Source organism: Cygnus olor, chromosome 2 (genome assembly GCF_009769625.2).
Source record: "Cygnus olor isolate bCygOlo1 chromosome 2, bCygOlo1.pri.v2, whole genome shotgun sequence".
NCBI classification, from domain to species: domain Eukaryota; kingdom Metazoa; phylum Chordata; class Aves; order Anseriformes; family Anatidae; genus Cygnus; species Cygnus olor.
Window position 1 is genome coordinate 17,271,466 of NC_049170.1, and position 13,448 is coordinate 17,284,913.

Below are 13,448 nucleotides of genomic sequence, written 5' to 3' on the forward strand. Positions count from 1 at the left end.
ATTTTTGTGTAGCAAATATTTTTTAGTGTAGGGATTTAAATTTATGGTAAGATTAACCAAGAAACATTTTTTTTCTTTAAAGGGGGCTACTATTAAAAGGGATGAACATACTGGTGCTATTGTGGTGGCCAGGATAATGCGTGGAGGAGCTGCAGATAGAAGTGGTAAGGTGTTGCTTCTTGGTACAAGCCATTCAAATTATAAAATTTAGAAGATGTGATAAAATGGGAGTATTTTGTACATATGAAATACTTCTGTACCACAAAGATATTTGGAGTTTGGGCAGTTTTCCAAAGTGATGTTTCAATGCCAGAGAAAGTATTCGTGCTGAATTTTTTTCCCCAATTCACTTGCAATGAGGTGTCTTTTGAGTTAGCAGGTGGAGAGGGGTTTTTTCTTTTTTTTTTTTTGTTTGTTGGTTAGTTTGGCTGGTTTTTTATTTATCCTAATTTGTTTCCAGTTAAAGACATCCACTCAGAAATGATGAGATAGTCTAATATAGTACCTATAGATGGAGAAACTCATGATGGCTGCGTTATTCTATGCTACTACATTTGGAGTTTGCAGGTCATTATCAAAATAGCAGCCCATCCTTGACTCCCATTGTTCAGTTTGGGATGCTCAAAATCTGAAAGAACTCAAGCAAGAGATCCTGAATTATACTCTTAACGTGACTCTTTTCACTGAAGACAATCTAAGACAGCTGCGTTTCACACTTAGGTGGGATAGTGGAGTAAATCTAGATATATATCATTAAATTAGGAAGCATTTGTACCACAAATTAGCGCTCATAACTTAAGTCATCTTTGCAGTACTTGCAGCTGTGTAGCAATAGGAAAGTAGTATGAGTAGAAAGAGATTTGGCACAGACATTTTTCAAACATCTGCATAAAAGTCTGGAAAAGTCATAGAGTACTGATTTTTGGGAGGAAGGAAGGAAGGTGAGTAAACCAACCATCTCAAACTTATCTATGGGGACAGTAGTTGTAGTTGTGTTCACCGTATATTCCTGTTTTTAAGTTAGAGGTTAAAGTAGATGGACAAGGGAGAAAACAGCTGAATTTTGACAGCTCTTTTTGTATTAGACATAACATATACTATTTAACAATCCCTCTTTTCCTTCTGTAGGTCTTATTCACGTTGGTGATGAACTGAGGGAAGTCAATGGGATTCCTGTAGATGATAAAAAACCCGAAGAAATAATACACATTTTGGTAAATACGAAACATTTTCAAATTAATTTAGGAGAGTCTAAAAAAAATAATTAGACTTACAATTTCTGATGTGTTTCTTAGTAAAAAAGTATATTTTGCAGTAGTGCTTTTTCTTCTAGTACCATCACCTACCAACCTCTATTTCCTTTCTCTTAGAAAAATGATTTTCCACACATTAGATCTGTGCAATTACAAATGACTTGTAATGGGTTAATGATGGTCACATGGCTGTAAACATCTTGTGGACCTCAATGTATCCTCTGCAGTTTTTAAGATATACAATGATTTGTTGAATTCAAACTTACAATTTTTTTTGTTTCTAATGCATTAAATTCACGTGAAGATGAATTCATAATGTACGTGCATGATAGAATAAACTAACTGGGTATGTTAAGAGTATATCTTAATTTGTATAGAATGATATATATAATTATGTTTATACTTCTCTGAACTACACGATCTGTAAAGCCAGCCTGTTTAGTCACTTACGGATCCCTATTGCAAATTAAGAATTCAGACTCTTCCAGAAATATTTAATATTTTTATACCAAAGAAACAGATTAGGTCGTGACAGCTCTTTATATTCATGGTATAGTCATTTTTATATACATAAATACATTGCTGTCCTGATGAATTGAATGGCTGTCTCACAGTTTTGGTTCAATTACCAAGATGATTCATTTCAAGTGTTAGCCCAGCAATAATCATACTGGTTTTATGGTCTTGTGTTCCCTACAGAAACATATTTTCCTGCAAAAATTAATATTTAAAAATCTCTAGAAACACAATAGCACTAGAAAAGGTGTGAACAATTTCCCCATTTACCTCCTTGAGGTACAATATAAACATCAAAAGCTATTTAGAGCTTGTTTCAAAAGTAACAGAATTATTGATTCCAGTCCTATGGCTGGTGAAATAAGAACTTGGCTGCTGCTTGTCAAACAGTGAGCTCTTGGATCACAGACATGCAGGCAGAAGTATGTCTCACTTGGTAGTGGACAGGCCTGTTTCCATTTTGCTTAAATCGTTGGCTGTCTGTTGCACTCTGCGAGTTTTATGAAACTTGTCAGCTGCATGCAATAGTAGCAGAGTCTCCAGCTGATTAGCACTTCCTTCAATAGCAAAATGTCACTGAGGCAGTGGGAATATATTGTGGTTAATAAGTAAAATGCAGCCAGACACACTTTAAGTGGGATATAGGGAAAGATGAATGGATGAGGTGGTTGATGATGGCTAACTTGTTTTAAGATTTATAGCGGAGGACTTTTTTTCCATTTAGTACACGTAGTCTATTCAAAAATGTTTTTTTTTTCTGGTTTCTTTAACTTGCCAAAAGAATAAATCCCCCCAATAGTTTTATATGATAAATATGGCACAAGCCTATTTGAATTTTTCTATCAGATTTTTTCTGAAAAATGAAATGTTAGTTGGATTTTTCAGGGATGTCCAAACTGTGCCAGGAGTCCAGCAGTTGCTTCTAATATGTGTATATTTTAGCTGTAGCATTTGCTCCTGCTTTCGGTGCAGAAGTGGAACCTCTGAAACATGCAGGTTCCAGGTTTTAACAGTCCATCTGTAACCCCAAGTGACACAAATAAATCATCGGGTTTTAAATGAGTACTTGTAATTTTTGCAGTTCAAAGTTCTGTATGGTGAAGCTGTCAAACTCGATGGATCATGTCTGGGAGAGGATAGATTAATTATATTTTGAGTATTTTAATTAATTTGAATTTTATTTCCTTTTAAGATTTTCTTTGAAACTTACAGTTTAATTCTCTGTGCATTGTCTTTTAAAATGTTCACTAGGCTCAGTCTCAAGGAGCAATTACATTTAAAATTATACCCAGTGTGAAGGAAGAAACACCAGCAAAGGAAGGCAAGGTAGGCAAGTTCTTAAGAATATTTCAAAAGCAATTGTAGTAAGTGTTACTGCTGAGGATCAGTATTGTTTGCTTAGATGAGAGACCCAAGAATGTGACTTATGCCAGTTTTTCTAGCATAATACTAACATGCTAGATTTACAGGTGAATATGACGTGGTTCTTAAGCCCTAACATTACAGTCATGAAGTTGGCATAGGTAACCTTCAGTCTTCTTTGAGCACCTGGCTTGCTTCCAAGTATTCCTCCCATTGTAGTGTGGACAAAAGACACCTGATAGTACCTTAGTTCAAAACTATCTTATCTTCTATTCCTCTTCTTTTTTTTTCTTCTTTTTTTTTTCTTTTTTTTTTTTTTTTTTTTTTTCTGTTCCTTATGGACACAGTGTCCAACTGCAAAGTTTGAAGTTCTGTTTACCTTTGGGAGTCGAATCTTGCAGCCTTTACTGCATAGCGATTGCGGTTGCAGGAGCAATGAATAAAACATTCTTCTATTAACTTCTGATGTTAGACTTCCATGAGGATGTTTTACAGCAGTAAATGTTTATTGCTTTACATGATTTAATTCAATGTTTTTGAACAGTGAACACAAAAATGGGAGATACCTTTGGATTACATGTTAATATTTTGATTCTAAAGAAAAAGCACTGTTTGTTTCAGATGTTTATCAGAGCCCTATTTGACTATGATCCTAATGAGGATAAAGCAATTCCTTGTAAAGAAGCTGGACTTGCTTTCAGAAAAGGAGATATCCTTCAGATCATGAGCCAGGATGATGCGACCTGGTGGCAGGCCAAACATGAAGGTGATGCCAATCCGAGAGCAGGCTTGATCCCTTCAAAGCATTTCCAGGAGAGGTGAGCTAATGAGAAGCATAGTTTTATCTTTTATAGTAAGAAAATCACTTATTTGCCGAGTTGTTAAGTTAGCATAGTTGTCATACATATGCTCATAGATTACAAGGGTATTATAAACCTGCATTTGCAGCAAGACAACTGAACTTGGAAACCTGTTGCTGAAATACTTTGGATTTCCTTATTTGTCTGGCCAGAATTAATAATGACAAAAACTGATAGGATAGCACTGATCCAGATTAAAAGAAAAACCATATGGAAAATAGCACATCAGTATCTGTATTCACACTGATGTACTATGCAGGAATAACAACTGCAGCAGATTTTGGAGAGCTTACAAAAATTTGAGGCTCAGTATTTAATTTTTAGATTGTGAGTAGATTTCATTGTTTTAAATTAATTTCTTATAAAGTCTTCTGGATATTTTGCAATAGTCCCATGATGTTAAGTGTTTATTAATCCCAAATTTGCAGTGAAAACTGAGGAGTTTGTGTCTTTTCCCTACCACCTCCTATTTTATAGGAGATTTGCACTAAGAAGACCAGAAGTGCAGATTCAGCCACTGAAAATTTCCAACAGAAAATCATGTAAGTCTTTTAAGCTGGAATAGAAATCATACTCTTGATCTCTAACCTTATAAAATAGCAGTTTGTTTCAGCCCTGTGACTAGATGCGTTTCTTCAGGGCACAATAGCTTCCTGATCACATTGTATCAGTAAGAAAATAGATAAATAGAACAGCTGAAATTAAAAGCTGTAAAAGCAGCAACAGTTATTCCCAATCCTCTGACTTTGTTTTCAAAGCACTGAGCCCAATTAATGTTTTGATATATAATATTTCAAAGGTTGAGGAGTGTTCTTTTCCTGTTGAAATAGTGCAGAATTGGCTCAACAGTTTATATAATTTGGACTGCATCAATATGGTGAAATTTATATTGAGAGTGAGATAAAAGGTCGGATATTCTCCCTTTCCTTCCCCATATAGTTGGTAATTTTTTATGTCATATGAAGTAGCGTGAATTTTTAAAAGTCAGGACACAGCTTTTCAACAGACTTTCACAAAACAATGTACTGGTTTTTAAACAAATTCATACTTAGTAGTTTCTGCTTTTAAATACCGTAGTTGCACAATATAAGAAAAATAAGCTCTAAGAAAGTGCATACATCGAAACAAATATTTTCTTTCCACTGGAATTTACATCAACATCTGTTTTAAGTATTATTGCATATTTTACTTGACCTGTTATTTCTTTCAGTTGTACAGACTCATAACAAAGTGAGTACAATGTAAGAAACTATCACGCTTCAGTAGGATCTAAATCTTAAATACAAACATGTTTGTGAGTTCAACTAGAAATATTCAGAAAGTGGTCTAAAATTTCCAACCATCTTTCATTCTCTAACATTAAAACAAAAAGTGTGGATACTATGGCAAGCGGTGGATACTGGCGCACTCTATGCAAAACTAAATGCATTTAACCTTAAAACTTCTCACTGAGGTTTCTGTTGCTATTTTCCTAACTCCTTGCTATGGCTTTTGTGTTCTGAATTTTGATGGTTACTGTTGGTTTTCTAATAACCTGCATTCTCTCTTTCATTCCATTTCACATTTTTTTGCCCTAATTGTTGTATTGTATGCCCTGTGGTATTGTTAACTTGAAAGCCCTCAATTAGCTTCATAATTACAATAAGAGATTATATGATTGCACTATAGCATTTCTAATTTGCATAGGTCATAGAAACAAAGAGGAGCTCCTCCAGTTTATAGTAAATCTGTTGTTTCTCTAGGTTCTAGGTGAAGTTGCTCTGCCCCAGTTTTGGAAAAGTGTCTGGTCCCAGGGTATAGCTATTTCTCTCTGTCCACTGTTCTTGAATCTGGATAATATCCTCAACAAGAGCCTTCAATTAAGGTGGCACTGGTGCTTTTGAAGAGGTAAATCAGCTGCTGCAGCAACACTGCATGATTTCTTTTATAATGGACTGCATCTTTTTAGTGACCTTCAAGTGAAAGGTTTTACAAGATGCATCTCACCATTCCAAATCGGCAGCCTGAACTTGATTGTGAATTGCCGAAATTATAACCCAAAGAAAACTCACAGTGCAATGTCTGTGATTTTTGTCTCTGCTGTCTTTATTTGTTCTGACATACCTAGTGTAAACAAAGGAGAAGAGTTCCTCTCTTCCTCCTCTTTCCTTTAAAACATGACAGAGCCTTCAGGTACTGCAGTATACCTGTTACCATTCTCTTTTAGACTTTCTCCAAACAAAGCTAGGTCCAGATAAATATCTAGAAGTCTGTGGTGCCTCTTGAAGGAAGAAAGACAGTGGAGTAATAGAGATTTATCATTTTCTGTCTTCCTTGTGTCTTCGGACAATCTTCTGCGACATCTGCCCGATTTCCATGGGAAGAGTGGCAGTGCTGTTCTGAGTAGATGTCCACCCCTTTATTCAAAGACCAAACATGTTTTTAGTGTTGGGAGGGAATTCACATCCTTCATAGACAAGGCATTTTAAAGACCAGAATTCACCTACAGAAAAATTTCATGACTAGGATGTTGCTTGAGTTGCTCTCAGGAAAACCTTCCATTTTCTTGGCTTTTCAAGAAGATACCATGTAAGCTGGGAGACTGCACCCTTGTGATCCTTCTAAGGTTAGGCAGTTTTTTCCTGTTATCAAGCACAGCAGTGACACTGTGAGATGTGGAGGCCTTGTCTGTACTAGTTCACAGCACTCACCTTGCCAAAACTGGGAGATGCTGGAAAACCATGCATACTCAGATGAGCGAACACAATATTGTCGATAGCAGAAGTGTGTGAGGAAGGTGACATAGAAAATAGAAAATTGGGAAGGACTGCTTGGTCTGATTTGTCTGATTTTTTTTTTTTTGATTGGGCATGGCCCATTGATTATTGTCCTCTAAAGTTTTATTTAAAATCCCATATAGAGAGGTAGGAAATTGGTAATGCTTGATTTCATGTGATTCTTTTTCAGCCTGTGCTGTGGGCCTTCAGCATGATACAGGGTTCTCCATTGTTTGGATGGGTAGTTGTTCAGTGAAAATGATGTCCTGTAGATCTTTCTGAACTAGCTATACATTCAAAGGTTGTTTGCTATTGTAGTTGATCTCACCCACTTGTATCACCCGAATTCCTGTAGCAGTTTGGATGGAAAGGGCGATTGCCAGTAGATAATTCCCTACAGCTTCCAAAAGACAAAAATCTATTGATTTAACAGAGCTGCTAATAAACGTCCCTTTCCTGAGAGGACTGGGACTTGCACTAGGAAGCTTTCTTGGGACATGGTAAGTAGCACTGGATGCCAGCCTGTTCTGCTTAATCAACTCATTCCCCACATCCCATGTTTTGTAATGAGGAGGAAATCTATAATTGAGAAATACTCTGTTTTCTTGAATACCAAGAAAATAAGAATCAACTCTGGTTTCTTATGTGGGCTTCCAGGGTACTAGTGTCTCTCTACTTGAAAATTAATCTAAAAATGAGTCAAAATCTTACCTAAGAACTATCTTATCACTTTTTTTCCCCTCTCTCCTCAAGCCAATGCTGGGAATTGGGAAGGGCAAGTTATATTTAACTAGAAGAAGAGCTCTCTGAAACACAGTCAGTAACTATTCAGAGTAACTAACATCTATCACGATTGTTTTTTAACATAATTAAATGTTTCAAATACTGCAGGAAACTAGATTACATTACTTTTGGAAAGCCTTTCTGTTTCCAATTTTGATTTTCTTGTACTTTTCAGCATATTGTTAAACTGTACACATATTTCTGTATTGTAAATTTGGAAGCAAAAAAAAAGTGTGTTTTTTTGGTGATACTGACCAGCTTGTATGTATACACATCTTAAGGACAGCGAGTAGAGGAAATTTTCCACAAATCATTTTCAGTGATAATCATTTGCACTGAAGAAAACAGAAGCCCAACCTAATTCTAGATCGTTAAAATGATCAGTTTACAATGGAAATGCCAAGTCTTAGTTTCAGTTTAATAGCCAAGTCAACTGTTTTATTGTGTCTATGTGTAAAGTGACTATAAGTAAAATTAAACACATTAGCTTTGTGGAAGATAATTTCCATACATACACCTCTCCCAGAATCTAGCCATTTTCCTAAAAGAGATAACAGAATCATTCTCATATTGCACGACTCAAAGTGTAGAACCTTAGTATGTACATTGAGGAGAGGGCAAAGCTATTTTGTATTGAAAGGTAAGTGAAATCACACTTTTTTATTTGTAAATAGAGAGGGTACATAGTCTAATGGTGTTTGGAAGTAAGGTGATAATATAGATGGACCCTACAGTGATCAGAGATGATTTTACATTCAGAGGAAAACCCAGAAAAAGTCAGAGTGAAAAATAAGGTGAGAAGCATGGGAGCAAAATTTAGTATTGAGGATGTAGAAAAGGAGAAAGTATTGGGCAATGGGAAAAGAAACAAGAGCAGTGGAAGAATAGATGGACGAGAGTTGGTCCATCAACCCGTTAGGCATAACCCCAGAGAGGATGGGCTTTGAAATGATTAAATAAGTGTAACAGTATTATGCAAGAGCACTACAGTAGTCAATATTTCCATGATAGTTCAGTTGTTTTTTGATTGTTTAATTCAAATACTAACATACTTGTTTTGCTAAAGTTTTAGAAACAGTGAATGCAAAAATTACTAATACGAACTCTGACCTCTTTCAGTTTATTATTATTGGTTAGAAAACCCTCTTAGTAGTTTCAACAATAAGATTTTAAAAGTTTTAAAAGCATGAGATAAGTGGCAGTTAGATTTGCTGACGTGCTGATAAAATTGATAGCATTATTTCTGAAGCTCAGAAATAATGGAGGGATAACAAACCTCTTAAGCCTTTTCAGCATTTCTCTCAATACTTAACAGTAGTTTCTTTTCAGCAAAAAGCAGTGTTGCTTGTGCACTAATACTATGGGAAAATTACACTGGAAAAAATAGTGAGAAAAAGCAGCATAGAAAAGAAAACAGGAAAATGGAATGAAAGTAAAGGACCAGAGATGCATGAAATTGTGTGAGGACTAACCCTGCCCCTGCTGGGACAGTGGACCTGGCACAGGGTATGAGGGGGTTTTGTGGGATGTGGAGGGAGGGGACAGTACTGGTGTCTGGCTGCATGAAATTAGCTGAGGTATATCTGAGCTTATTAGCCATGGCTGATTGCCAGCTCTGATGAAATCTGCTTCTCCAGTGTTCCTGAGCTATGCTTAACGGCATTCCTGGCTTTATGAGCTCATCTTAACTTGGGCACAGCTTTGTAGCCAAAGTTGGCTCCGTGAGTTCTCCTGCCACTGCATCCAGGCCAAGGAGTGCCAAGAGACTCAGCACAAGGAAGAATTAATTTATTTAATTTTTCCCAGCCTGCTAACTTGAATACAAAGACTAATCATATTCTAACTAAGTCACTGCCAACAAACATCATAATTCTTGTGTTTGTAGCTTTAATCTGTAGATAAAACATTGATCACCTGTTGTTTTTTTGAGGGAAAAAAAGTATATTTCTTTAAATAACAACCAAATAATTAGTTACTGTTCTGCACTTATGAACTACAATAGTCAGCTAAGATATTATATCCTTTCAGCATAATTTTGCTTTCATAGCAGTTGTATTCTCATATATGTGTTGTCTGTGGTATGAAAATTAGTGGCAACTTTATATTTTGTACTAGTGTAGCCTGTAAATTCTGTTAACCTATGCAGTGCATGCATATGTATATATGCATATCTGTGCCCTGTGTGTATATTTATATATAAATATGTTTATGTATGAAGCATCTAAGACAGAGCTGTTCAGAGATGTCTTTTGCTTGAAAATACATTTGTTCTGTATATTTAATGCGAAATGTTAATACTTACTGTGGCAAAGTCATCATTATATAGTTTTTCTAGGGCTTAAAATCTATTTTACTTTCAATTTTGATTTACCATATGTGATTGGCATTGTATGAGCAAGAGGAAATATTTAACTGCAGCCAAATGGTGTTCATTCAAACAAGATGTAACCCACTTTATCCAGAGATGAGTGTCTTGTGAATTGAAGATCGCGTACTGCCTACAAAAGAATTTAACCAGGCTGAAAGAACGAAGGCTTTGTACCACTTGTACTTGAAGACCAAACATTTAGGATAAATGTATTGTAGGACTCTTTTGCTTGTTATAATTGCTGCACGAGATTAACTATGCCTTTCTTCTCAGTATTTTTCTGTATTCCTGTTTGATACTTAATTGCCCACCTGCAAGTAGTTAGAGGAGTAAAAACAAAAAATACACCAGACCTTTAGAGTTAAATTAGCATCTTTGTTCAGAAGTCTTCTGTCCTTACAAATACTAACTTCCTACTACCACAGAAATTAAGGAAACCTGCAGCTGGATGACATTTGAATCAAGGTCACATGAGACAGAAGTGGAAGTGGCTACCATAAACTTGCTCTGTCCTTCACCGCAAGACTATCCTTCTACATTTTCCTAATTCTAGAGATACTGTTATCTGATGATGTTTTGAGAGGATTAATTTAGATCACCTTAAATTTTCCATAAGATGAACATGTGTGTATTGTTTGATCTATAGAACCCTGTGGGATTCAAAACAGTATAAATGTCCATTGATATGTGGGGCTGTTCCACACTAAAATAAGAAGTGTTTAAAATATTCATTGTAATGCAGATTGTTGTATATCACAATTTCTTGCTTACTAGAGTGAAATAGAATTTCAGGGGTTATGTAATGTGAATAGAGCTGTTGGATCTAACTTTAGCCTGAGAAACATTCAAATAAGATTCTTTGATGGAAATATTGTTGGAAGTCAGCAAGAGTTAAAAATTTTAATCTGGTGCTGGGCTGTAGTTTAGATGAGGCCCCCAAAATCAAATCTAAATAAATTTCTGTTACAATACATACAAAAATAAAATGTATGTACTAGTGGTTTGCATTGTCACAGTGTAGCATATTGGCTATCCTGAAATCTTTCTAAAATGAATAAAAACACCTACTTCCTAAGCTTTCATTGCGCTTGTGTTTCCTATTTCTTTTTTACCATTTCTATCTATCTTGTTACTACTTCACTGTTGTTTCATTCCTATTCCACAACTATTTTCTTTGTAACTCCTCTCCCTTATCATACTATAAGTAATTTCTTCTTTTCTCAGTTTTATTTATTGTGCGTTGCCCTGTGTTGTTTTTTTTTTTAATTTTGTCACTGCTTTTATTTTCCTATTTCCCATCAGATTTCCTCCTTATTTTCTGTCCTCTTTTAGTCTCTTATTTTTTCCTTCCAGATAAACATCTCTGTTTCCATTCCTACCCCACTTCAGTTCAACAAAACTATATTGGCCCCAATTTACCCCAGTTTTCTATATCTCTAAACTCCGGAGCTTTTGGCATGTATCTGCAAATATCTGCTGCATGCATACAACTGCTTCACACACATAGAGCTGAATTAGTTAGTGGTGAATCCTAATAGGATGCTTACTGGCAAATAACGTCTGCCTTTAGTAGGGACAGACAATAGTCCTAGTAAAATTCCTGGTAAAATTCAAATTGGGAGCTACGTGGTGATGACTGTTTCACAGCTGTATTAAGCTAAGGAGACCCACTTATTTCCCACATCTTTTCATTTTAAACTGTTACATTGATCATTAGGAGTAGCCCAAGAAAGCCAAAATCAGTATTAAGAAGGAAAATTTATAACAACAACAACAAAAATTGAGAACTCCACCTCAGCATTAAATCTCAGGTTGTAGACATTGTGACTTCTGCTCTCCAGCATCACCTGGCTCACTTGAGAATCCTAACACCTTTAATTTATACTTTTGCGTTAAATGAAGCATTAAATCAATGAATTAATTAAGGCTGTTCCCTTTCATACCAAAAACCTGTGTTCTTTTCAGCGGTTCTTAGCTTAGCTAAGCTGCTGTAGCTCCGCCATTTCCCATATGTGCAGGTGGGATTGTGCGAGTGCATGCCTGTTTGTACATGCAGACCTGTTTTTCTCCTGGTCCAGCCTACTGAGGCCATATGGTCACCTCGAGTATAGAAAGAAATTGTAAATATGATTCAGTAGTCTTCCAAATTAATACATTTTTAAAAATAAGTCCTCAAAAAAAGAAGTATCAAGAAATGATTCTGCAAAACCATATTCTTCCCCCAGCAGAAAAGACTTTTTACCTATTTCATGGGATGAAATGGGAAAACTCTTCCCTTTACTCATATAGGCAGGAGATTTGTGACCTAGCCTTTGCTTGAAACATCAGTTAGGCACGATGGATTTTAAAATATCTCTTGAATAATTTCTCCATGTTCCGAAAGAAGACGTGCTTCATGGAAACTTAAAAATATTTAATATTTTAGATGTATTTATCCAAATTTCAAAGGAAATTTTAATAAAATCTAGATTGTAAAATCTCTATAAATCTAGACCTCAATATATAATGTCTCCGTGAACAAAAATCCATTATATATATGTATATGTATGTAGTTTTTCTTTGCTAGTCTGAAAATGATTGTAAAAATATTAATTTTCCCCATCAAGGAGGCAGAAATTTATTGATTTACAGTGGGTAAACAGAAAGTCAAGTCTATTATAGTAGCACAGTGTCAGAGAAGTAATGACAGACTATAGAAATTCTTCCAGCATTTTTTCAGCTACAGCAACAGACATTCAAAAACATACAAAAAAAAGTGCAAAACCCAGCTCTAAGGGCAGTAGCAACTGTTATTGTAAATGCAGAAAAATACTGAGATCACATTCATGGTAGTGATTCTTAGAAATTCTGGGTTAAGACTGATAAAATGGGATTAACAAACTCAGTGTTTAATATGAAAGAAATCATCCGTAAGAAGTGGGTAAGGACACTGCTACCAAATAAATAATAGAAGAATCTCGTGCAGGAAACATGCAGCGCACATGATATTTCATTGTCTTTTTAGGTCCATTTCTGTCTTTGAGTGTAGTTAAACATGTAAGTTGAACTCAGTTGCTGGTATGCTGGTATATACCTCAATATAATAGGTGCTATCAAGAGAATTTTAGAGTAGCTTACATAGCTACATTTTTTTCCTATTTATGAAGTATTAAACAATAATACTTTGTTTTTTTGGCTGTTCTAAGATGAGGAAGCGGTTGAGTGTGGTAGGTGCATTTTTCTTCTTAGATTTAACTTTTCTTTCTTAAGTTATGCTTTCACTCCATTTAATGATTTCCTTTCCTATTTTTCCTTTGTGCTTCTCAGAGGAAATTGAAGGTACATGTACAAAAGTTTCCCTGCATAGCCCAATAATTTTATTTAGAGAACATGTGTTTAGAATTAAATTGAATATAGTCCAATGTTTCTAAGAGATGTTATATATGTATTGCTTCTATATTGCCACCAAATACACTGAATCATTTTAGAAGTAGATAAAAAATACCAAAATATTCCTAGTTTCTTCATGAAAAGCTCCTTAACTTGGACTATTGTTTTAAACTGTTTTCTC

The 13,448-nt window shown here is 35.4% G+C and overlaps 1 protein-coding gene across 4 annotated transcripts in view; it reads left to right on the forward strand.

The window, feature by feature from the left end:
* Window positions 1-13,448, forward strand: part of MPP7 (membrane palmitoylated protein 7) — a 151,668-nt gene that overhangs the window by 114,492 nt on the left and 23,728 nt on the right. For 3 of the 4 annotated variants that reach the window (XM_040548046.1, XM_040548048.1, XM_040548047.1), the window contains 7 exons: window positions 83-164; window positions 1,129-1,214; window positions 3,021-3,095; window positions 3,753-3,949; window positions 4,469-4,533; window positions 13,084-13,104; window positions 13,205-13,216. In XM_040548046.1, the coding sequence (XP_040403980.1) occupies window positions 83-164; window positions 1,129-1,214; window positions 3,021-3,095; window positions 3,753-3,949; window positions 4,469-4,533; window positions 13,084-13,104; window positions 13,205-13,216 (538 nt within the window). The remainder of the gene's footprint in view (window positions 1-82; window positions 165-1,128; window positions 1,215-3,020; window positions 3,096-3,752; window positions 3,950-4,468; window positions 4,534-13,083; window positions 13,105-13,204; window positions 13,217-13,448) is intronic. The other variant, XM_040548049.1, reaches the window with a different exon arrangement.